The sequence below is a fragment of the Anas acuta genome, chromosome W (assembly GCF_963932015.1).
Source record: "Anas acuta chromosome W, bAnaAcu1.1, whole genome shotgun sequence".
Taxonomy (NCBI): Eukaryota; Metazoa; Chordata; class Aves; order Anseriformes; family Anatidae; genus Anas; species Anas acuta.
In genome coordinates, this window is record NC_089016.1 from 26315262 (window position 1) to 26341312 (window position 26051).

At 42.1% G+C, this 26051-nt stretch overlaps 1 protein-coding gene and 2 non-coding genes across 11 annotated transcripts in view; all 3 read right to left on the bottom strand.

The window, feature by feature from the left end:
- The window catches only part of LOC137846700 (ubiquitin-associated protein 2-like), a 115047-nt gene that overhangs the window by 22676 nt on the left and 66320 nt on the right, over nucleotides 1-26051 (bottom strand). For 6 of the 9 annotated variants that reach the window (XM_068664783.1, XM_068664782.1, XM_068664780.1 and 3 more), the window contains exons 9-17: nucleotides 22054-22113; nucleotides 20844-20896; nucleotides 15605-15672; nucleotides 6600-6789; nucleotides 5633-5846; nucleotides 4017-4291; nucleotides 3326-3498; nucleotides 2044-2254; nucleotides 824-863 (exon numbers count right to left, since the gene is read on the bottom strand). In XM_068664783.1, the coding sequence (XP_068520884.1) occupies nucleotides 824-863; nucleotides 2044-2254; nucleotides 3326-3498; nucleotides 4017-4291; nucleotides 5633-5846; nucleotides 6600-6789; nucleotides 15605-15672; nucleotides 20844-20896; nucleotides 22054-22113 (1284 nt within the window). The remainder of the gene's footprint in view (nucleotides 1-823; nucleotides 864-2043; nucleotides 2255-3325; nucleotides 3499-4016; nucleotides 4292-5632; nucleotides 5847-6599; nucleotides 6790-15604; nucleotides 15673-20843; nucleotides 20897-22053; nucleotides 22114-26051) is intronic. The other 3 variants (XM_068664785.1, XM_068664784.1, XM_068664778.1) reach the window with 1 other exon arrangement.
- On the bottom strand, nucleotides 3808-3892 carry LOC137847576 (small nucleolar RNA SNORD121A). The gene has a single exon (XR_011090972.1). It is a non-coding gene; the product is annotated as a small nucleolar RNA SNORD121A (small nucleolar RNA).
- On the bottom strand, nucleotides 6199-6282 carry LOC137847577 (small nucleolar RNA SNORD121A). Its single transcript, XR_011090973.1, has one exon. It is a non-coding gene; the product is annotated as a small nucleolar RNA SNORD121A (small nucleolar RNA).

The following is a 26051-nucleotide window of genomic DNA, read 5'->3' on the forward strand; positions in this document are numbered from 1 at the left end:
TGGCACTCAGAAATATAAAAAAAAAAACTGTCCTGCTGCTGACATACCTGAGATGTTTAAAAGATTGATAGACTTAAAACTGAAGTGCTGGAATTCCAAAAGATTTTAATTCAAGCTGCTAGAAACTTCCATAACCCAGAATATAAAAGTCAAAAAGAGTGAAAATTACATTTTAATTATTTTGACTCTGGGAAGAGAGCTACTGGGGTGCTACAAGTAAATTTCCACATGCCAAGAAAAAAAAAAAAAAAAAAAAAGGCCAAAATGAAGAGAACAGTATTGTCTGTATCAGACAACACTGTTAATCTATTGCAAGATAGCAAGCAACCCAGCAGAAGGAGCATGTTAGTCACCCTTATGTCCCACAGGGTAGCAATTGAGCATTACAATTACAGCAAGAGGTGCTTTCAAAGAATGACTGTTTCATTGCCACTAAATGCTAATTGCAGCTTTCCAAACAAGAGCTGGAAGAATGTATAAGAAATTGTATATTAAGTAATTTGCAGTAGAGAAATCCAAAAAGGGAAAAAAAAAACAAAAAACAGCAAAGCAGCTTTTCTAATGTTTAAGACTGCTCGGGGTTATACACACTGGGTACAGATTCAATAGAGCTGTTTCCGTATTTCAGTTTTCTCCAATAAGCAAGCAGTACATCCTCTGTAAGTACAAAATAAACTCAGATTGATCAGCCAAAAATTAGTCAGAACTATATAAAACCTTAAACCAGATGTCATATTGCTACAACTGTGTGCATACCAATTTGTAAGGAAAGACTAGAAAGAGTCATTAGAGTCCTGTACACATCCAAGCTTTGTAAACTTACTGTCAAGAGCTGCCTGTGTTCTAACACCACTGTGTCCATTCTGTAAACACAGGAGAAATTAATAAATCATCTCAGAGGTATATCACATTTTCCAAATGAATCACACATTTAACGTGCTTCATGCAAAATTCTATATTCATTCTAAATTGAAAGACAAAACAGGCAGAAAATTAGCTTTTTACTGCCTTTAACAAAACCACATAAAATTCTCAAGCACAAAGTGTCCTGAACATACAGAATCCCATACACTGCCCATACTACACCCATCAGCAGGAGACCTTCCCATGTACTGTATATAACAAACTTCAGGGTCACACCAATATGAAAGAAAGGATTTAATTAACATCTAGGAAATGGTTGTGCTTTTGAACTAATGCAACTCACAATTTTAACTATCCAAGTTACACAGACGCCATTTTTTTTCCATTGAAAGATAAGACTTGAGAAGCACCAGTTGTTTTTTGGATAACGCTGGAGTATAGAAGTGGATAGTCTACGCTTGATCCTCACTAGTACATACGAGCTAGTGCAGAAGACAAGTGTGACTGAACCATTACATAACAAAGGCCAGAAGTAAATAAACTTACAAACTCTCACAAGTTCCTTAAACATTCAATAAATTATTCTTTTTAAACAAACCTACATTCTGCATACAAAAAGTAGGTGCTTTTAAGTATCTCCCAAGAGATACTCTGTCCTTGATCAGATCTCACCCTATCCTTTTAAAATAAAACAATACTAATTCCTACTGGTGTTTAAATCCAACAAAAGAATAACGCTAGAGGGGCCAAAGCCAGTTTGAGATCTATTTGCTAGATTCCTTATAAATTTAATAAATTATATGCCTTTGGATAGAAACTGTCCAGTTATGGCAGAATACCATGATTAATATTTACATTGACAGTGAGTTCCTTTTTTAAAAGCTAAGCTTCAGGGAAGGAAACTCAACTAGAATGTTGAAGTGTTACTAAGAAAAAAGGTCAGGCGGCAATTTAAGATGTCAAGACCCATAAAATCAGAGGACGCAATTATATCCCAAATACAGTACAGCCCAAAATGGCTACACAATAGGAAAAGAAAACACAAATAACAGGGTGGGCTTGGGAATCAAAGAAACCACTTGGCTTGGTTAAAAACATTGACGTAGCGGGGTTATACGAGTCCAACATGAATAAGAATATTTCATCTTTTTCTAGGTCTTATTTCTGAAGTTCACTCACCGTAACTGCAATAGGGGGTGGTTCAGATGGAGCCATGGAGCTTTGGTACGCTATCCTACTATGCACAGAAATCTGTTCATAGGAGGAAGTTGTTGTTACCAGGCTAGTGCTCTGGGATGAGCAGGTCAGGCTAGAAGAGGTGATGGCAGAGGTTGTGTAGGTGGACTCCTGTACTGTATTGGATATTGGCAAAGAGGTATTCAAAGAATCACTGGAAAAAGTAAAAATTATTTACTATGATGGTAAATTAGATATCAAACACCTTCATGAAAATATCAGCTCCTACACAGCTATCTAAAACTACTTAAATAAGACATAGTCAGATTTACACTATTTATTTTAGAAGAAATCATGAAAAAATACAGTTTTGTTTTGGTCCCCAATAATTACTTCAAAAACACCAGCTGCTTTAAGCACCATTCACCTTCCTCCTGTAAGCCCAACCAAACAATACTTGACACACACTTGTCAACTTATTTCCATCCTCTCAAAGGATAAATTCATGATTATAACCTTTCCTAATAAACTAGATCCATAAAGTCCAGAATATGATGATAAACACCTAATCTTTTTAGAATAGAAATCTAACATTACAGTAGCAGTCTAACACAATATGCAAACAATAAAAAAAAACCAACCCTGAAACATGCAGAAGTTTTATTTTCTAAACAGCTTAAATCATTTATAGAACTAGAAATGAATGTGGAAGTTCGTTTTTACTAGTGTTTCTGAATAAACTTCAGGAAGCTTTCTACTGAAAGCTAAAAGAGTAAGGAATAAAAATGGGTTATTGACACATTTGTCTTTATCATCACCTATTTCAGCATTTCAGTAAAAGCTTCTGCAGACTGAAAAGCTTGGCTTTTCTCATTCTATAGGAGCATCAGATCTGCAATCTGGTGCCAATCTACTGACACACATATATGGTACAAGGTTCATCTATCCTTGATCAAAAGCAGAAAAATTGAAGTTGTAAGGAACAAAGCCTCTGGCAAATTAAAAAAATCGGGAAAATCAAGCATGAGGAAGCAATTCTATAAAAGGTAGCTTGCTTTAAGGTTCTTTCCATTCATGTCATCTGCAGCTTCAAATCAACCTGTCCGTGAGGTTTTGATTGTAATTAGAAGAGAGACTTCTTTTAACATGCCATCCACAGAAAACAGCCTTACAAGCCACCCTATTTCCCCCTCCCATTACACAGTAATGGTGCCTTGACATATTTTACAAGAACTTGACCCTTCAAGAGGACATTTCAGAAGGCACAAGGGGAACTCACACGTACTTTACAGATTTTGAGTACGAGCTATTGTTGGTCGCCTGGCTGGTATTCTCACTGCTTGAAGTTGATCCAAACTCCGGGAGTGAAGACTCTGATCCAAACTCAAGAGCTCCAAACTGAACATTTAACCCTGTCACATCAGCTGACCCAGGCATCTCCACTGCAGAAGCAGGAATCTTAAAAGGGAAAGATAAGCCACAGTTCCTTTCTGTGTACTATCTGTATTAAAGATACCAGTGACTGACACTCTTCTCCCATAACTAGACTTCTTCAGCTACTGCCTCAATCTTTCCTCTTAACTACATCTGTCACAAAGCCCCAGTTTGCATCGCAAATTAATTCCATTATTTCAATCTGAAATTCATTTATAGATTCTTAGATCCAATCTGGGGCTGAAAGCGTTAGCCACTGTATTTTGTGATACGCAACCATCACCCATGCCCACCCCCATTCATCCAACATTCAATTTGCGGCCAGTTAAGTCAATCCAAAATCACTCAGCATCAGTCATTTTCCACACAGAACAATCAGGTATGTGCTTGGAAAAGACAACATCATTCTATTTTGGACTGTAGAACTATCTAGCTTAGAATTCCCTGCTCTATAAACAGAAAACATATGATGGTCTTTGCCCCTCTTCTCCCTAGAAACTTATACGCAATGATTAAGTACTTGGTGCCACCAAATTACCCACCTTGGATGCTGGAGTTATCCTCCGTTTTGGTGGTTTTATCTGTTTCTGCTGGGTTTGATGGGCAGTCCCTGCCTGGTTCTCCATAGACATACTGGGCAGCTGTAACATTTTGCTGACAGCTGTAGAGGTGTCTACCGGGGATGGCTCTCGGAGTTTCACCTGGGATGAGAAGGACTCCAGCCCAGGAGGAGGAACAGGGACTGCCTGTGTTTGTTGCTGCTGTCGCTGGGTCAGCTGGCTCAGAACTGGGGATGGTTCAGGCTGGGATTTAAAGTCTGGACAGCAATCGGAAAAAGAAAAATTAAAGCATTAAACTCTGCTCTTCATGAAAGAATCTGGGTGACTTGACACACTTGACAGCTATTATTTTCTAGTGCATGCATCACACAAGTTCCATATAGAATATTACCATTGCAATAACAATGCCAACATTTGATATTCCTTATCTTAAATGAACACATTTCATCAAGCATTATTTAGCTTTCTTTACGTTAGGCATCAAAAAGCTTGTGGATTATTTTAGTCAAAGATGGCAAGTTTCACTGCAATTAACTGTACCAATAAACTGTGATAACTTTCAAGGTGTTTGGAGTTGCAATTTAGATGTATTATGAGTTATGATTTCCTGCCCCACAAAGGCAAAGATTTTCAACACAAGGAGGAATTCATCTACCATCTCCATCTGGCTGAAAGTCAAGACACACTGGATATAGACAGTTTTTTCCCCTATGTTTTTCTCTTCCCCAGTTTTCAGATGTGAAAGCCAAACAACAGCTTGAAGCATTGGCCATCAACCATAAATCCATATCACTTGCAATCTGACGGGGTTTTTTATTCAGTTGGCAAAGTGCATTAGAAAGCAACTCAAAATGCATACAAACATTTTTTTCAGAATTACTGCATGTAAAATATTACAGCTGCTATCAAATTGGCTGCTTTATCTATTTGAAAACACACACATACAAGAGCTAGATACAAGAACTATCATTCTTTAGTGAGAACACTGCTACAAACTGAACTGCAAAGAACAGCTTCTTATCACGTTCACCGCTGTTCCTGTCAATTGTACTTAATTAAATGAAAAATCCATCCAATTACAAACAGACAAAATTAGTAATCTGCATCATTCTGAGCACATGCAGACTTCAAACAAGGAGATATGATGCACTTTATGAAGAAATTATGTAGTGCTCATTCAAAACTCATGTAATAGTTATAAGAGGAAAAAATGGGAGAAAAAATATGGTACAACCTTATATTCAGCTAGAAGCAGCATAGGCACAAAGACTAAAATACTTCTTTTCCAGGATTTGCTGAGAATGAAGTCACATCAAAGTTCCACTTAAATAGACAGGCATACCAAATCAAAGATGTCACTATATGAAGGCTCAACAACTTCTAAAGACTCTATGGATAGGCTTTAGCCCATCACAACTTAGTTTGTGATATATTTGTAATATCTATTACCAGCAGATAAGCTTAACTTAAACCTTGCAACCAATTTTATTATTAGAATTACATTTTAAAAAGCCTTTCATCAAGGCCATTTTAAACTGTCATCGGCGTTAAGAAATTTTACAGACTAATAGAGAGAGAGATTATGTGAAAGCACTTACCAAACTGACTGAGGACTGAGGACTGAGTAATGGGTGGTTTTAGATCCCAAGACAATGTGGTAGTTGTGGTAGTGGTGGTAGAGCTACTATTGTTTTGTTGAGAGGTAAATTGATCCAAATCTGGAGATTTCAATTGGTCCAAGATTTGGGATCCAGTAGAGTTTGCCAATTTAGAGGATGCAAGTTCTCCAAAGCCAGAACAAAGAACTGCAGACTACCAAAAGACAAGGAGAAAAAAAAAAGGAACAGAAGAATAGAGTTAAAGATTTAATAAATCACTTGAAAATAATCATAAGATCAGAGTCTACAGCTGCTATTTGGCAGCAACTGAAACCTCTTCAGCCCTAGATTACTAATAAATGACAAATGAAAAATTCAGATGTGGCATATGGCCAGATCATCTCATTATCACTAATAAACTTTTACCACTGATTGCAACAAGTGATTTTCTTGAATCCACACATCCCAAAAACATTTAATTACTAACAGCTGAAGAAATTTTCAAAGAATACAAGTGCCCAATTTTAACTCTCATAATCATTAAACAAGGGAAGCCTTTTTCATCACTCCAGAAAACTCAGAAACAGTCATGTTTCCACAAAAAGCAGTTAGATATGTGCTTGGAAATGTCACATCATGGTTTTCTGGCATAGAACTCTTTGGCACAAACGATTCAATCCTAAATCAGCATGCAGTAAACACACCTGCTCCCCACGCAAAAATTAATACAAGTAACTTCATGTAAACCAAGAAAAAATTGCCTAGCAAAAAATAAATAAAAAATAAAAACAGAAAAAAAGTTTTTTGTGTATGTGTGAGAGAGGCTATTCTTAATCCCAGTTCTTCAGCATTTGGGACACAAATTTTACTAATACTGAAACATTTCATGAAATGACCAGTATTGGAAAAGCTGCTTAACCTGAAGTATTTCTTCATGAAGAACACTCAAAGAATAAGATAATTTTACCAGATTCTGAGGAGAATAGGAATTTACAGCACTGGAACTGCCAGTTCCTGATGCCATCTGGGTGCTGTGCTGAGAATTTATGAAGACTAGAGCTTGGCCAAAGGTCTGCTGCTGGGGAGTCTCAAATGAGTTGCCTTCTGTCTCTTGAGTGGAAGTCACAGGCTTCTGAAGCAATGTTACCAAATTAATACTGTAAGAAAAGTAAAGTTTGGCTAGAATAAACATGATGATTTGGCTGTGCTGAAACTGAAGAAAGCAGTAACAATATTAGATAAAGCTGCCACACCAGCAATAGAACTAATACTGATCAATAGCTTTTAAGAATATTGCTTGTCTGCCACAAAAACTCTACACACAAAGAGGAAGAATAGAGGAAGAAAAATCCTGCTAGCTGACACATTCCACTACAATTACAATCGAAATTATCTTTGCACTCTGTCTGAAAAGATCAACTTTTGTAACATCACATATCACATAAATAACCTATATGATCACTATAATCAAGTAACTGAAGACAAGTTATAAAAGATACGTCACATTTGAGTGGATCCTACCTGCCAGCCCATTATATATATATATATCAATTATCCACATTGTACATCACACTATCCCTCTAAAAACATGCAGGGATCTACCCTCTGTACACGATGGGTTTGACGACAGTCAAGAATCAAGTCACAAATACGGCAATTGAGTGAACATGTGGTGACATGGAAGTCCTAAGAACAGCAGAAATAAATGTTTCTCAGACAGTAGCCACATATCCAAAATTACACTACCACAAATACCTAAGCAGAATGAGAAACATGCTTTCTTACACTTAACATGGCTTGTTAATATCTAACAGAGGTTTATCCAAGGAAAATAAAGCATTCAGACAATATAAGATACCAGAATTTTTGGAAAAGTTTTCCTAAACACACTGCAGGCTTGGGCTGAAGAGTTGCTCTCAGTGCTTTCATCACTAGATTTCTTAATGCCCAAAATTTTCTTCTGGCAAGTAAAAAATTACCAAAACTTAATGTGATGAGCTAAAATATTTTCTAACATAATTTGGGGGGCATCCACTGGAAGAATATTTGTTGGGAATTGGCATACAGAACATGGACATGTGCCCGTGGAACAATTGTTCAATTTGAGCTTGCTTTAAGCAACCAGGGATAGGCCTTAGAAAATCTCAGGGCCTGCTGTAGCTGAGCAAACCAAGCTGCTAGAGTAACTGTGAGAAGCTCCCACGGCTATGACTCCCACATCGCCCAATTAAGGAACTCAGAAAATACTGTTACCAGCAGCTGGCTTCAAGGACAAGGTTTACGTGACTGCTAATCACAAGGGGTTCTTTTCTTGCAGGTGGGGTTGTTTTCTTGTAACTGTCTGAGTGCTTTTGACCAATGATCTTGTGTGAGACACTGTCCGCCCCTGTTAAGTTCACTATAAAAGTTAGGCTATTCGGGCAATAAAATGGAGCTTGCTGATCACTCATATTGAGTGTGCTTGTCTTCCTTCCGTCGACAACAAATGGCGCCCGAACAGGCTGACAACTGAATGGGATCTGGACACCGCTGGCGGTGAACCTGGGCCACGGCTGGACGGAATACGGGTACCGGTCCTGTAATGCAGCCCAGGAGGTGAAAGGGATGTGGATCGTGGCTTGGTATGAAAGGTGAAAGGGACGAAAACTTGGAACCCCTGCACCCATCCGTTTCGCCGCGGTCTGCAAGGTGAAAGGGACGAAAACTTGGAACCCCTGCACCCGTGTCTCGGAAGGTGAAACGGAGTCCCTGCACCCGTGAGCGCCTATAGAGGGTCCCGCCAGATACGCGCCGCCAAGGTCTCGCAAAGGCTGCATCGGTGCTAATATAAATAAAGGTATGGAGAGACAAGTGGCGTATGATTTGCTCAAATGCTTTTTAGAAAAGCGGAGCACGCAGCTTATAGACTGCAAAAAGGATTTACCAGCATTATTAGCATTTGGAGTAGCGCAGGGTTGTTTTATCAATCCTGATACAGTTTTTGAACAAACAGAGTGGCGTAAATTTGGGGACAAATTGTTTGATGACGTTATTAATGAAAATAAGGCTGCTAAAAAATTATTGAAGCCTTGGAGAGCAGTCACTAATGCTTTAGCTATACATCAGGCTGAGCAGAGTGTCACTGCTGCCGCTACAGAGCGACTGGAATTGCCGGGAGGTGCTGCTAGTGTTAACCCTCAACAGGGAGGGATCGAGGGAGCTGGGGATTGCCCATTGCCGCCTTCAGTGAGAACGATAACGCTGCCTCAGGGGGCTATGGGGCAATGGGAGCCTCCCCCCCCCTCAGTCACCGCCACGAGCAGCGTTGCGCTCCGAGCTCCGCAGAATCGAACGGGAGTCGACCCTCACCATGTGGCGAGTCGGCACAGAGCGGAGGGACGGACATCAGGACCCTGCAGCCTGTCTGACGTAACCATGGAAGCAGTGGCAGCTGTGCTGCTTCTCTCTGGCATTCTTTTTATAAGAAGTTTATCTTGCAATGCAAAAAAGACTATTCGTCCCCAGATCGGTGCTATAATTATGTTTCTGGATAACATTCCGTGGGGTTGCCACATTCTACAGATTACTAATGACAACTTAGCTCTATTACTACCTTTATTGCAGGGCAGGAGTGCAGAGACGCAGATTACACTGCCAAATGACCACCGGCAGGCTCTTTCACAAACGGCTTCTAAGGTTGCAGCTGGCACTGCCTGCAGCCGTATAGCAGACATTACACTCTCTTTCCTAACTAGTAATCATGTGTCTCATCCATTTGTGGTGAATGGTCAGTGGCAAAAAGAAAAGGGGGAGAGTAAGGGGCGGCAAAGACAGAAACGGTACCAGGAGGATGCCACTGACAGTATCAGCACGGGTAATAGGAGTAGTATAAGTGACACAGGTGCGGGGCGGTGGCGGGCACTGCCGCGCTGTGGGGCACTCTGCCTGCTGCTCGCCCTCACCTGCCTGTGCACTGCTGCTGACAGTGCTAGAGTAAAATGTGAAGACTACTCAGATGGCAGTGATGAGAGTGCTTGTGTGAAGAAGACGTGTGCTGAATCTGACTTTGTGTGCAACAGTGGTCAGTGCGTGCCAAACAGATGGCAGTGTGATGGGGATCCGGTCTGTGAAAATGGGTCTGGTGAGAGTGCTGATCTGTGTCCTATGAGAACATGCCAGGTAAATGAAATCAGCTGTGGTCCTCAGTCAACCCAGTGTATCCCAGTGTCCTGGAAATGTGATGGTGAAAAAGACTGTGACAGAGATCCTGACTGCAAGGACTGGGGTGATGAGTCCCTGAAGGAATGCATCATAAATGAATGTGACTGTCCAGCTGGGTTTGAGTTTGTAGACAAGAGAAACTATGGAGATATTGATGAATGTCAAAACCCTGGTATCTGTAGTCAAATCTGTATCAACCTGAAAGGTGGCTACAAATGTGAATGTAGCCGTGGCTATCAGATGAATCCTGCTACAGGAACCTGGAAAGGGCTATATGGGTATAGAAATACAAACAACACCTGTGATTACAATGACACTGCTAGGCAGGGTTTAGGGGTTTATGGCACGGAGACAAGGGGTAACAACTACAGTGTTTGGAACAATTGTACAGCTTTGGCATTACCTCCTGATGTTTTTCTGATTTGTGGGGATAGGGCCTGGCAAGGTATCCCTGCAAATGCTATCAGATGTCCATGTTACTTAGATAAACTCATTGTATTTGCTTCTAGCTTGTTACAGTTGCATGAGATCACCAGACATAAATGGGCATTGCTTGCACCGGATTGCAATGATAATGTTGAATTGTGTGGGGTTGCAGCTAGAGCAGCATTGGCAATTTTAGTGCCTGGAGTGGCATCTGCGGCCGCACGTAACAACTGCTCGGCTGCGGGGATCGGCTGCGGTGTGGACGCCCCTAGGTGCACCCTGAGCGTTTTGTTTGGAGGGGACTCCACTCTCAGCTGCTTACCGCAGGAGCAGACAGAGATCTCCTGAAGCTGCAGACAAACAGTATGTTTTCAGCTGCTGGAGGGATACTAACTGGAGTGTTAATAATTGCATGTGTTATTCTTAAATGTCCAGGTATTTTGTGTTGAAAGTATTTGTGTAAGGGTAAGGTTTTAAAACAAAGTGTTGCAAGTCACTTCACGAGGAACACAATGAGAGACAATACTTGTTTGCTTGCTTATCATTCTAAATTATATTCTTGTGGTATGATTGAGGTTGTGGTATGATTGAGAGTGAGATGTGCCAGAGGCCTCTGGGTGTGCAAGTGTGTTGTGTGTGTGCGAGTGTGCTGTGTACTGTGTTAGTGAGAGCGCGTTCATAATGAGTCAATTCACAAATCCATTACTTTCTTGAAAGAGCACATGAGAAAGAGTCGATATGGTATCAATCCTTTCAATCAATGGTTCACTGATTTGTTTGAATGATTACTGGGATTAATAAAAGAGGGATTAAGGATTCTGTTCACTGTGGTGTCAATCATCATTGCATGTAGTATTGTGATAAATGTGGTTAAAGGGTTACTTGCAAAAATGTTATAAAATGTTATAGAGATCTTGAAGTGGTGCCGGAAACAGGTACCCAGTGGATCACTGCAAAGTGGACTGAAGCAGCTTTAGAATCTGCACACGCCGAAGACGACCATGAAGAGGTTCCTGATAATCATTCTGACAATGACGTGGGCTGTGACACCTCAAGGACTGTCAAGAACAGCCTTCGATCACCATCAAGTGATTAGGTTTAAGTGTGTTACTATTAAGTTGTGTTGCTTACTATTAAATTGTGTTACCATTAAGTGCTTACAGTAATTGTAGTGTTATTAGGGTTAAGTTGTATAGTTGTGTTATGTTATGTATTCGACATCTGATGAAAAACCAAGTACTGCTTGTACAAAAAGAAAACGGGGGAATTGTTGGGAATTGGCATACAGAACATGGACATGTGCCCGTGGAACAATTGTTCAATTTGAGCTTGCTTTAAGCAACCAGGGATAGGCCTTAGAAAATCTCAGGGCCTGCTGTAGCTGAGCAAACCAAGCTGCCAGAGTAACTGTGAGAAGCTCCCACGGCTATGACTCCCACATCGCCCAATTAAGGAACTCAGAAAATACTGTTACCAGCAGCTGGCTTCAAGGACAAGGTTTACGTGACTGCTAATCACAAGGGGTTCTTTTCTTGCAGGTGGGGTTGTTTTCTTGTAACTGTCTGAGTGCTTTTGACCAATGATCTTGTGTGAGACACTGTCCGCCCCTGTTAAGTTCACTATAAAAGTTAGGCTATTCGGGCAATAAAATGGAGCTTGCTGATCACTCATATTGAGTGTGCTTGTCTTCCTTCCGTCGACAACAAATGTCCTCGCAACAATATTTACATCAGAACAACGAATGTATTAGCATATCACGTTTAAGAAGCAAAGGAATATAAGTTCCAGAAGAACTGACACCGTGACTCCTCCAGGTTTTAACCATGTTACATGGATTATAACCATGTTACATGGAAAGTTTTGCTGCAATGTGGAGTTCAGCAATACAGCTGTACCAGGATATTCGGGACCGTTAGGCCATCTAGTTTTCAGATCTCATGGTATCTAACTCTCCTCTGACCTGAGGAAATGTTAACTAATGCAGGCAACAGATCTGTACCACCACCTGCCAGGCACTCAGTGAAAATGAAGGCAACCACAGCAAGGCTGCAACTGCTGTTTTTTTTACACTCTGATCTTCCAATCATGAGTAAAGGCAAGTAATCACGATGCTTATCAGCAATTTCAGCATCTTGCTAATGCAAACTTTTCTGTTAACATATTTGTCAAATGCTGCATTCTGAATACTTTTTGACTCCTCGGGGCAGGATTTCTGTTTCCTGGACAAAGCAAGTGCCTCCTTTTCAACAGCACAAAACTTCCCAGCTATCTTCATTCTTGCCTGTAACTAGTCTTTGTGCAGAAGAGTCTTCTCACAGACTCACAGAATTTCTAGGTTGGAAGAGACCTCAAGATCATTAAGTCCAACCTCTGACCTGACACTAACAGGTGCCTTCTTGGCCACCTGAGCACACTGCTGGCTCATATTCAGCCAACTATCAACCAATACAACCAGGTCCTTCTCCGCCAGGCAGCTCTCCAACCACTCATCTCCCAGCCTGTAGTTCTGCTTGGCGTTATTGCGCCCCAGGTGCAGGACCCGGCACTTGGCCTTGTTGAACTTCATACAGTTGGCCTCAGCCCATCGGTCCAGCCTATCCAGATCCTCCTGCAGAGCCTTCCTACCCTCAAGCAGGTCGACACACGCACCTAACTTGGTGTCATCTGCGAACTTCCTGAGGGTGCACTCAATGCCCTCGATGAAGATATTAAAGAGGACCGGCCACAGAACCGAGCCCTGGGGAACGCCACTAGTGACCGGCCTCCAACTGGATTTGACTCCATTCACCACAACTCTTTGGGCCCGGCTATCCAGCCAGTTTCTAACCCAATGAAGCATATGCCAGTCCAAGCCACGAGCAGCCAGTTTCTTGAGGACAATGTTGTGGGAAACAGCGTCAAAAGCCTTGCTGAAGTCAAGGTAGACCACATCCACAGCCTTTCCCTCATCCACCCAGCGTGTCACTTTGTCATGGAAGGAGATCAGGTTCGTCAAGCAGGACCTGCCTTTCATGAACCCATGCTGACTGGGCCTGATCGGCTGCTTGCCCTGCAAGTGCTGCGTGATGACTCTCAAGAGGATCTGCTCCATGAGCTTCCCTGGCACTGAGGTCAAACTGACAGGCCTATAGTTCCCCAGGTCTGCCCTCCTGCCCTTCTTGTAGATGGGCATCACGTTTGCTAGCCGCCAGTCAACTGGGACCTCCCCCAATAGCCAGGGCTGCCGATAAATGATGGAAAACAGCTTGGCCAGCTCCTCTGCCAGTTCTCTCAGTACCCTTGGGTGGATCCCATCCGGCCCCATCGACTTGCGTACATCCAAGTGCCATAGCAGGTCGCCAACCATTTCCTCATGGATAGTGAGGGCCACATTCTGCTCCCCATCCCCTTCCACCAGCTCAGGGTACTGGGTATCCAGAGAACAACCAGTATTGCCGCTAAAGACTGAAGCAAAGAAGGCATTAAGCACCTCAGCCTTTTCCTCATCTTTTGTAACTAGGTTTCCCCCTGCATCCAGTAAAGGATGGAGATTCTCCTTAGTCCTCTGTTTTGTGTTGATGTATTTATAAAAAGATTTTTTGTTGTCTTTAACGGCAGTAGCCAGATTGAGCTCCAGATGAGCTTTGGCCTTTCTAGTTTTGTCCCTGCACAGCCTCGCAACATCCTTATAGTCCTCCTCAGTGGCCTGCTCTTTTTTCCAAAGATTATAAACCCTCTTTTTTCTCCTAAGCTCAAGCTGCAACTCTGTTGAGCCAGGCCGGTCTTCTTCCACGCCGGCTCGTCTTTGGGCACGTGGGGACAGACCGCTCCTCTGCCATTAAGATTTCCTTTTTGAAGAGCGCCCAGCCTTCCTGGACTCCTCTACCCTTCAGAACCGCCTCCCAAGGGACTCTACCAACCAGTGTCCTGAGCAGCTCAAAGTCAGCCCTCCGGAAGTCCATTACAACGTTTTTACTGGTCCCCTTCCTGGCCTCGCCAAGAATAGAGAACTCCACCATTTTGTGGTCACTCTGCCCAAGACAGCTTCCGACCACCACATCTCCCACCAGTCCTTCTCTGTTTGTGAAGAGAAGGTCTAGCGGGGCACCACCCCTGGTAGGCTCACTAACCAGCTGCGTCAGGAAGCTATCTTCCATGCTCTCCAGAAACCTCCTTGACTGCTTTCTCTGGGCTGTGTTGTGCTTCCAGGATATGTCAGGGAAGTTGAAGTCCCCCATGAGAACAAGTGCTGACGATTTTGCAACTTCTGTCAGCTGCCTGTAGAACTCCTCATCTGTCTCCTCATCCTGGTTCAGCGGTCTATAACAGACCCCAACCAGGATGCTAGCCTTGTTGGCCTTCCCGCCAACCGAAAGGGACTCAACCTTGTCATTCCCAGCCTCGAGTTCCACAACATCGAAAGATTCTCTAATATAGAGAGCCACACCACCACCCCTTCTGTGCTGCCTGTCCCTTCTGAAGAGCTTATAGCCAGGCATTGCAGTGCTCCAGTCATGAGAATGGTCCCACCACGTCTCCGTGATGGCAACCAAGTCGTAGCCTGCCTGCTGCATGATGGCTTCCAGCTCCTCCTGTTTGTTACCCATGCTGCGTGCATTGGTGTAGATGCACTTCAGCTGGGCCATTGCCTTCTCTCCCGGCCTTGCCATTGTTCCCCCTGGCACAGCTCCAACAAGCCTTGTTTCAGCCCCATCCTCCATCTTACCTAGTTTAAGGTAAGTTCTCAGTATTATCCTCAGTTCTCAGTATTATCCTAGTTCTCAGTATTATCCTCATGGATTTGGTAAGTTTGGCTACACATCCATAGACCAAAAACAGGATTATAAGTAATACAGGAACCCACAGAACCAACTATTTGCAAGCAAGGTTAAGCTGCTTTCAAAACTGTAAAAGCCAATCTCTGACCAGGGCCATCCTCATGTTTCATAGAATCACAGAATTGTCTAGGTTGGAAGAGACCTCAAGATCATCGAGTCCAACCTCTGACCTAACACTAACAAGTCCTCCACTAAACCATATCACTAAGCTCTACATCTAAACGTCTTTTAAAGACCTCCAGGGATGGTGACTCAACCACTTCCCTGGGCAGCCCATTCCAATGCCTAACAGCCCTCTCAGTAAAGAAGTTCTTCCTAACATCCAACCTAAAACACCCCTGGCGCAACTTTAGCCCATTCCCCCTCATCCTGTCACCAGGCACATGGGAGAATAGACCAACATCCAACATCACAGACAACATGGGCGAACAGACCAACATCATCCAACATCTGCTTTAATATGTGCAAGATAACATTGCTTCACTAGCAGAAGCTTTTTAAGATATAGGCGAAATGGGGAAGAGCTTACCTTTGCCCAGGAGTCACATGATTCTCAGCTGGAACAGAGGAAGCAGTAAAGACTTTTGTTTCAGAAAGCTGAAAAAGAAAAAAAATAATCATACAAATGTTCTTGCACCTCACTGCTGCAATATCTGAAGAAGTTCCATCCTGGTCATGTACTGCCAGATAAAAGTAAATGCCAAACTACTTCTACAACCGGTTATGCTGCAGCTGTGCTTAAAAAGACAAAAAAACATAGTGAAACTTCAGCAAAGTCTTTACCACAGAATCAAGTACCGATTTAATTAGTGTTAGGAAATTTGATCTACTGAACACACAGAATGATATACCATGGTACCTACTCTAGTTTGGGCAATAATAACTGAAAAATATTCCAGTAGAAACTACTTAATGTGGCAGTATATTATCAGCATAAAGATAACTTTTGTGGACACAATTTAGGATGCCATAGAGCAATAAATCCCCCTGCAGAAGTCTAAGGCACTGCACTGTTCCCCTTTACTCACTTCACCTATCCCTTTGTTTTACATATCAGCTCACCCCACCAGCAGACGCAGGTTTGCACCCAGGTGTACACCAGGAACTAGCATTCAAAGTTCCTTCTTGGCATTTTTGCTAGGGACAGCAATAACATCTTAAACTCTTTGCTCTGCAAGCATGAGTTTGAAAACTATAATAAAGGAAGAGGCATGTAGATGTTTCATAGAATCATAGAATCATAGAATATCCTGAGTTGGAAGGGACCCTTAAGGATCATCAAGTCTAACTCTTGACACCGCACAGTTCTACCCAAAAGTTCAGACCATGTGACTAAGTGCACAGTCCAATCTCTTCTTAAATTCAGACAGGCTCGGTGCAGTGACAACTTCCCTGGGGAGCCTGTTCCAGTGTGCAACCACCCTCTCTGTGAAGAACCCCCTCCTGATGTCAAGCCTGTACTGTTTGCACTAGTACAACCAGTTAGTCCATCCACAGCAGAAGCCTGTAGTGTTTACACCATTCTGTTACAATAGATAGCTGCACACATAGGAGGAAAAGGGGAGGGGGGCTGGCTGGTTGGTTTGGGGAGTGGGGAGGGCAAAGGGGGTGATTATTTTTTATAGCTTTCCTTTTATAAAAATAGCTACACAGCTACAACTTTGTAGGGCTAATTCGCTTCTGTTGACAGGAATACTTATAACCAAAATAGGTTTTAAGCCAATACAGGTTGGGTTTTACAAGATTAAAAATACACATATAATAGTAATATTTTAAATTAAGGGTGATTTTCTGCAAATTTAACTACTATGGTGTAACTTTGCATTCTGAATAGCTTGGTTATTCTTTACTCGAACAGTTACAAAGGATCCTTTTAGAAGGGGACATCTGACTACAGCTCTTGCAGGAAATTACACCTTTTTAATTGCATACGCTGCTAGTGGCCCAGTTTAAAAGCACATCACAGATACCAGCCAATTTCACCTGCCATCCCATGGGCAGCTCTGCTGAACACACACATCCATCCATGCATGCATGTGTTCAACTGATTAGGCTTCTGTGAATTGCTGCTGATTTAAGCTGTCTGGAGCTGAGTGGGAAGTGATAGCTCCCACTCAGAGGCAAAGTTCATTTTTTTCCTCATACACTGCTACAACTCTCTTATTCACACCACAGTGGGTCATGAAAAACTGAAACTCACCACAGTTCCTCCATTTCCCTCCCATCACTGCCAAGACAAAGTATTTTAATCCCATCTTTTTGGAACATTTCTCATCTCTGTCCTGTGCATCACACTGCAAGCCTGCAACTCAATGGACTGATCAAAGCTTATAAGGAATCAACTCATTATGTGATCAAAAAGCCTCTTCCTTTACTGTTCAGCCCTTTCTCAACTACATGTGTTATTTTAGAACACCTTGTACTGTACTTTTTGTAGCATTATGAGATTCCTGCATTATACAGTATAAGGAGGTCAACTAATAGCAGAGCAACAGCTCTGATCTGCAATCCCTTGGTTAAATATTAAGTTATTTGTAATGTCAACAGTTTCTTCTGCCCACACAACACGGGGAAAGACCAACTGTGGCAAAACCACTGATGAATCCTGAAAACTAAGCAAATCAAGGAGCCCAAGGATGTTTGTGACAGCCTAAAAGTATGCTCAAAGTATGTGAGAGGAAACAGTCTCCTCAGGTAAAACAGCATGCAAAATAACTCCCAAGTCTTCAGCTACCAGTTCTGCTACATTTAAATTTACACTTGCACCCTGTCCCAGCAAACTGCCACAAACTTAAATCAAGCAACTAATTCTGAAGTCTGGGGAATAATGGCATTTATCCAAACACATACTTTGTGCAGCAGCTAACAGATTTATTTGGTTACACAGATGTATTCAGTATTTCTTATAGGTAGCATTACTGTCTTTTGACAAAGTCATTTATTCTCACCATATACCATGTTCGCAAATCTTTCACTGAGGCACTGTCAATTCCCCAGAACCAAATGAACAGTCACGAACCATTTGCATGTGGCAGCTTCACAGGGATATTTCCTCCATCTGCAGTGAAATAAATTCCTGTGCTTTTCAGTACTTGTTCCTATTATAAAATTGTTTTCCAATCACCAAGCAGATAACACATTTAACAACTAGTTAGCTCCTCCTATGGCTAGTTAATATGAAAAGGAACAGGAAAACATATTTGAGCATTTACGGTACCTCAAAATTTGTCTGGTCCTTCACTGTCTGTGTTCTAAATGTCCCTTCAAAAAAATACAGCCTCCTATTTTCACTGCAAATAGTTTCCACCCTATTAAACATCACGCTGACAACCTACTGTACTCATTACTTCATCAAAGATAAATACCAGCCAGGACTATCAGATCACAAAAATCTAATTCTACTCAGATCAAGCAACATTAAATTTCACTCGCCTGTTCAAATACTGACCTTGCAATATATCTGACTAAAGAACAAAAATTTAAACAAAAGTGTTCTTCAGAAAAGCACCTGGTCTTTATCAGCAGACAGCATATACATCAGCTTCCTTGATCGTTTCCATCATTACTCACACTGCTAGACTTGTTTAATTGCACATTTAAATGTGTGGCTCCATTTTCCACACACAGGATCATATTATGCCTTTCTGCTAGATTAGGAACTGAACACATATGCTAATCAAGTAACCCTTTTCAGATTCAGTAAACTATGCCAAAGAAATTGAAAATCTCACTCTAGCACCTCTTCTATCAGTTAATACTTTTCAACTATTTCCCCCAGTCAAAAAGTTATTTGCCTATAGGCAAAAAGACTGCAGTAGCTTTTTTTTTTTTTCTTTTTTTTTTTTGCCACAGCATCAGCCCTTTAGGAAACCATGCTGAGCTGCTCTTTTTGCATCATGCATTAAAACACTAAAATATTTTCAGTTGCTGCTTTCCAGAAACCAGTCCCTTGTTCTGGAGATACGCCTTGCATTCTTTATTCCTATGTAAGGAAAAAAAAGGCTGAGGGGTAGCATTTGGCTATATTAAAACATTTTTCATCTGAACAAGTCATATCTAACAGTGATCAAGATTTCTCTGCATGACTAGTTTACTTTTATTACCCAATAATTTTTTGGTTTCCCAAATATTTTATTCAGCAGTGATTTTATTTTTTACTTCCAAAACATTGATAAAGACACTAGATTGCATCTGGCCTAGGAATGGATTGCTTTGTAGCCCTCTCAGAAGTACCCACGTTCAGTAAGGATCCTCCTGCAAAAGGCTATTTGCCAAAATTTACAAGAAAGATCACAATCTACTTAGTGTGGTTTTTGGTATCATGAAATTATTTTTAAAAGACAACAAAAGATATAAAATGAAATCTCTTACAAGGACATACTTTATCTTCACACTTAAATATAATCTTGGTCTTTAAGTAAATTAAAAGTTATTTGGACTTATTTTCCATAAAGCAACACTGAATTGCACAAACTGTATTCTGTACTTCCCTTTTTTCTTTTTTTCTTTTTTGACTCAGATTAATCAAATTTCCCTTTATTTTTCTCCAGGCACATTCTGGACTAATTTGCCTGCAGTTTTCCATTTCATTCTTTCTGAGCATCAACACATGAATAACTTTCTCCTAGGTTACAGGGATTCTTCCAGCTTTCCATAATTAATGAAAATTAACAACAGGATAGAGATCGTACCAGTCCTAAACAGAGTAGAGAAACAATGCCAGACATTTTCATTGTCCTTAGCCTTCCACTAGCATCTACTGCAGAAATAGAGGACGGCTTTATAGAAACAAACAAAAAAGCAGCATTTGATGGAGGTAACCAATACAGAGAACCTAGGACTAGGTCATATTTTAGAGTTCTTTTAATTTTCTCAAAAGATATGGCCTCCTTATTGGGTAAGGACAGTTTTGTATCTGTTACGTGACCTGTTAACACATCTCTGAGGATAACACCGATGTGCCACCCTACAGGAAGCAAAAGGGATGGCTTCTGAAACAAGTTTACTCTTCAAAAAATAATCTTGAGATGATAGATGTTTCTATAAAAATGAAAAACCTCTTAAACACTAAGGTTTTCTCTCCCTATTTCTTGCTATCTCATTTGTTTTCTGAACTGCTTAATCTTTATTATGATACTGAAAACTTAAATCACAAACAAACAATAAATGTCAAATATTTTGCAGACGTCTCTTGCCTGATAAAGAAAAAAGATTGTTCCAGTACTTTAGACAACACATCATGATGAAGCAACAGGAATGAAGCAATTAAGTATCATCTTCAGCACACTACTAGCTCTTCTTTTAATATTCTGAATATGAAGAGGACCAATTGGAACAATTATGCACATTTCAAGAAAAAAGCATCAATGATGGGTCTAAACTTGATAGTAAGCTTCAGCACTTCAACATAAAATCTTGTGATCTTGTGATAATATGGCTTGACATCCCTACATAATATTGGGGGAGGTATGCAGATACCACCCATCAAAATTAAGCAGTAAAGAACTATAATTTGCTAATATTTAATTTGGGACAAAACTTAACATTTTATTATCCATATATAGGCCACTCAGCAAAATAAAGATATTTCTTGACTCAATTTGATTTAAAATTAAGCTTTTCTAAATATATGCTCTTAAATGGGAATTACAGCAAGAAACATCACTGCATAACTACAAGAAAGAATTAGAGCACTGAGGTTTTGAAAACAACGTAAAGACTGAAAAAGGTAAATAATGAATGCTGTCTATCTAGGAAGGGACACTTACATCTTCGTTCCAGTCTTCTGCTGTCCATTCTTCTATTGAATTCTTCCATGCTCCTATTACAATTTGGGGAAGGAAAGAAAACAGTTACCAGCTAAAAATACGTCATATTTCAACCCTTCTGCATTATAAGCATTTCTGTTTTGATTATTAGTAAAACAATGTGAGGAGATGGTGGCTGGAAACATGGGCAGCCCTAAGAAATTGGTCAGCAGATTTGAGCTTTTGAGAAGTATTTTTTTTTAGCTCTGGTCTATGATTTCAGGAGTTTCTTAGCCACTGTGGTCCCAGACATAATTTACACAAAGGCATGTCTGCAACCAGTGATTAATATCAAACATTATCAAGAAGTTCCTCCTATACCCACCCCCATGACAGGGAGGGATTGCTCAGCCCCTCCACAGGATTTCCCAGCTCCATAACAAATTCATACAACCAAAACACCTGCTCTGACATCCATAATCCCACTTTCAACGTACTCAAACTCAAGACCCAAGATATGCTTCTGGAGGCTCCTTTCCAACCTGTTAACCCTCTCCTCAGGGCAGAGGGACCCAAATCCCTTTTCCTCCCAGAAGGATTTGATCTTAAAACATATATAATTGATATCATGGCAGCAGAAGAGTCAATAAGCTTCCACCGTAGCTGCAAAACATTTCTTCCCATCACTGGCAGCACAATTTGGCAAACACCAGAGCACAGTACCCAGTCCATAGCACGCAGCAAATGTAAAACTCCAAGAAACGACCCTACAGATTTAAAAACCTGATCCCTTCCCTAGGAAACAGCAGACACAGACATGCAAGAGCAATGAACGGACTGCCAGGCCTTGCCCACCAGCATAAGCACAGGGAAGGGTAACCCAGCAACAACCTGAGCTGCCATCTGAACTACAAAACCACAAGCCAAGAAAACACCAGCATTTGAAGTTCCTGGTACCATCTCCTTCATCAAGCACAAAAGCAGAAGAACTATGACTGGACTTCCATCCTTTGTTGAACCAGAAACCTCCTGGAGACACATCAGAAACAAAAGCCCCCTAAACACAGCACCAAATCCCACTTGTGCTGACAGGATCACTAAATTAGTGATACCTTCTGTACTCTTTTAGAAAGCAGCAGCCAAGCCAGAGCAGGGCTGAACGGCACTAATCTAGTGATCTAGGCCAACCACAGAGAGATACACACAAGGAGAGAAGGGAGGGATTTTATACCTTGGAATCCAAAATTATTTGGCAAGTCCTGAGCAAGGTAACATCCACTCTGGATTAGCTCTGTGGAACAATATAACGTTGCCTGAAATATCTTGCTCTTGTTTTTACCACAGCCCCTAACTAGGGGAATCTTTCTTACTGTGAAATATCAAGGCACTTGAAAAATAACTACAGATTATATGAAAGCACACCAAAATTAGCACCTCAAATTTATAGCCTAACCCACCCCTTTCCACAAAAATAATGGAAAGGACGCAAAGCCTCATGAACAGGACTCTTGAGAGAGTTTTTCTTTCCCCTCTCCTGACCAGTACACAATCTCTTCCTCTGATATTTCTTCTTTAAAGAAATTCATCCCCATATTTGCCCTGCCTGGATTTGTCTCACGTTGACCAGAGCAAGGCCCATTTCTTACCAACAGGGATGGGCTTGTTAGGGATGTGAAGGCTGGGGGCAGCTTGGGATGCAGTGACCATGAGATGGTGGAGTTTAAGATGGAACTTGGTGGAAGAAGTAAGGCAAAAAGTACGACTGCAACCCTGGAGCTTTGGAGAGCCAACTTTGACCTCTTCCGGGACCTGCTTGGGAGTATCTCATGGGCTAGGTTGCTAGAAGGCAAGGGTACATGTGAGAGCTGGGCAACATTTAAACAGCACTTCTTCCAAGATCAGGATCAGTGCATCCCCAAAGAGTAGGAAATCGGGGAAGGGGGGTGGGAGACCTGCGTGGATGAGCAAGGAGCTCATCAATAAGATCAAAAGGAAGAGGAAGGTCTATGAAATGTGGAAAAAGGGCCTGTCCTTTTGGGAGGAGTAGAGAAGTGTTGTCAAGGCCTGCAGGGATGCGACGAGGAAGGCTAAGGCCCACCTAGAGATGAGGCTTGCATTTGAGATAAAGGATAATAATGTCTTTTTTTTTTTTTTTAAATGTGTAAACAGTAAAAGGAAGACTAGGGATAATGTGGGCCCCTTGCTGAAGGAGGAGGGTGTCCTGGTAACGGGGGATGCTGAGAAGGCGGAGATACTGAATGCCTTCTTTGCTTCAATCTTTGCTTCAAAGACTCCCCCCTAGGACTCCTGGACCCTGGCAGGAGGAGAAAGGGTCTGGGAAATGGAGGGCTCCCCCCTGGTTGACAAGGGAGTGGTTCAGGAGCATCTGAGTGGGATCAACGCACATAAATCCATGGATCCCGATGGGATGCATCCACGTGTGCTAAGGGAGTTGGGAGAGGTGATCGCTGAAACGCTCTCTATCATCTTTGAAAGATCCTGGAGAACAGGAGATGTGCCTGAAGACTGGAGGATAGCCAATGTCACTCCGGTCTTCCAGAAGGGCAAGAAGGAGGATCCGGGAAACTACAGGCCAGTCAGTCTCACCTCTGTCCCTGGAAAGGTGTTGGAACAGCTTGTTCTGGATGCCATCTCCAAGCAATTGGAAGAGAAGAAGGTTATGAGGAGTAGTCCGCATGGATTCACCAAGGGGAAGTTGTGCGTGACCAGCCTCGTTGCCTTCTATGATGGCATCCCCAGCTGGGTAGGATGGGGGGAGAGCAGTGGATGTACCTTTACTTTAGCAAGGCTTTTGATACTGTCTCCCACGACATCTTGCTAGCAAAGCTGAGAAAGTGTGGGATAGAGGAGTGGACAGTAAGGTGGGTTGAGAACTGGCTGACTGGCCGAGCTCAGAGGGTGGTGATCGGCGGCACAAAGTCTGTCGGGAGACCCATGACTAGCGGTATTCCCCAGGGGTCGGTGCTGGGTCCAGTCTCGTTCAACATCTTCATCAATGACCCTGATGAGGGAATAGCATACACCCTCAGCAAGTACGCCGATGATACAGGGAGGAGTGGCTGACACGCCAGAAGGCTGTGCTGCCATTCAATGAGACCTGGACAGGCTGGAAAGCTGGGCATGGAAGAAACCAAATGAGGCTTAACAAGAGCAAGTGTAGAGTCCTGCACCTGGGAAGGAACAACTGCATCTATCAGTGCAGGCTGGGGGGCAACCTGCTGGAGAGGAGCTCTGAGGAGAAGGACCCTGGGGGTCCTGGTGGACGACAGGTTGACCATGAGCCAGCAGTGTGCCCTCATGGCCAGGAAGGCCAATGGGATCCTGGCATGCATTAAAAGGAGTGTGGCCAGCAGGTCAAGGGAGGTGATCCTCCCCCTCTACTCTGCCCTGGTCAGGCCTCACCTGGAGTACTGTGTCCAGTTCTGGGCTCCCCGGTACAAGAAAGACAGGAATCTCCTGGAGAGAGTCCAGCGGAGGGCCACAAAGATGATACGGGGCCTGGAGCATCTTCCTTATGAGGAAAGGCTGAGAGACCTGGGTCTGTTCAGCCTGGAGAAAAGAAGACTGAGCAGGGATCTCATCAATGTGTATAAATACCTGAGGTGTGGGAGACAGAGGGATTTGGCCAACCTCTTTTCAGTGGTTTGTGGGGACAGGACAAGGAGTAATGGTCATAAGATGGATCACAGGAAGTTCTGTACCAACATGCGAAAGACCTTCTTCACGGTGAGGGTGATGGAGCACTGGAACAGGCTGCCCAGAGAGGTTGTGGAGTCTCCTTCTCTGGAGATATTTAAGGCCTGTCTGGATGCCTTCACTTGGGCAGCCTGCTCTAAGGAACCTGCTTTGGCAGAGGGAGATTTGACCCGATGATGTCTTGATGTCCCTTCCAACCCCTTCAATTCTATGATTCTGTGATCTCTGCAGCAGACACACCTTGCACTGGTGCCAGATCTCCCCAACAAAGCTCAGAATCTGGTAAAACAAAGAAAGAAAAGCCTTGGCAAAGCACACCTGAGCCCCTTGCATTTCTCACCACACCTTCTGGAGACTGGAGCTGTTTGGAATAACACTGGGACATTTTCCTAACACTCCATGTAAACATTTATCTGTTGCTTCTACTCATGACTACACTTCTGTGCATTCACACCTTTCAAATACTGAACGCAACCCATCACCCTTTAATTAGCTGACCCAGGCTAAGTTCATCATCGTCACTTATTAACACACTGCCTTCCAAAAATCAATCCTTCCAACGTCAGATGTTTTATTGCTCTTCTCTGAATTAAATCCCCATTGCTAACAGCTTCCTGGCATTGACAGGCTTTAAGTCTGATCTTGCCACAAGTCTAACAATTTCCTTTTTGTCCATAATCCACCTTGGTATTATTGTAGCTCCATAAATCCTCTTCCCAACCTTTACCCCATGCCTTGCAAAGTATTACTGTTTAACAGTTCTGTTTTCCACTGAAATTATGCTTTATGTTTTCAAGGATCCTTGTCTATCAGCTTCAACATACACTCCCATCTCTGACCGTTTCATGTTTTCTTCTGCAAAAAGTTCAGTTTCAGAAAGTCATCAAGCCAATAAAGTATAACATATGGTTCTGGTACAGCTTCAACTATTTTCCTCCAATTCCTCACTTCCTGTCACTTCCCCCTCCCCTTTTTTTACTCAGCCATATGTATTTGCCCCCAAATTATTTTATTTTGGTCTATCTCAAACTTCTGTATTAATAAGTATATTAATCCTTTTCTTCTGGGTTATATCTTCGAAAGATCTGAATGATTCCTTTAAGTGTTCCTTCTGAATCCTACAGCAGTCCTGAAAAAAAAAAAGCTTCCTTGCAACTTCCAAGCTACCCAATTCCCTTCTTCCCCCTTGACAGATACACTGTAATTTATTTTTTTCTTTTTTGGTTGTCATTCTTCAGTTTCAGAGTCATTGCAGGCTGCTCATAAACAAGATGATATGAATAAAGTTTTTCTGTGAAATTTATGAAACACTATCAAAGTCAAGGTAACAGTAAATTACCACAATACAATATCCATTTTTAGTCTACTTTGAGAGGTGAGCACCTCCATCCTCATTTATTTTCTTAAGAACTGGTGCAATTTGTTGTTCAGGATCTCCCATTGCCTTGGGCATTACAAAAAAAAAGTAAGAGAATGAAAACTCAGCATGCCTCTAAGAAAGCATCAAATGAA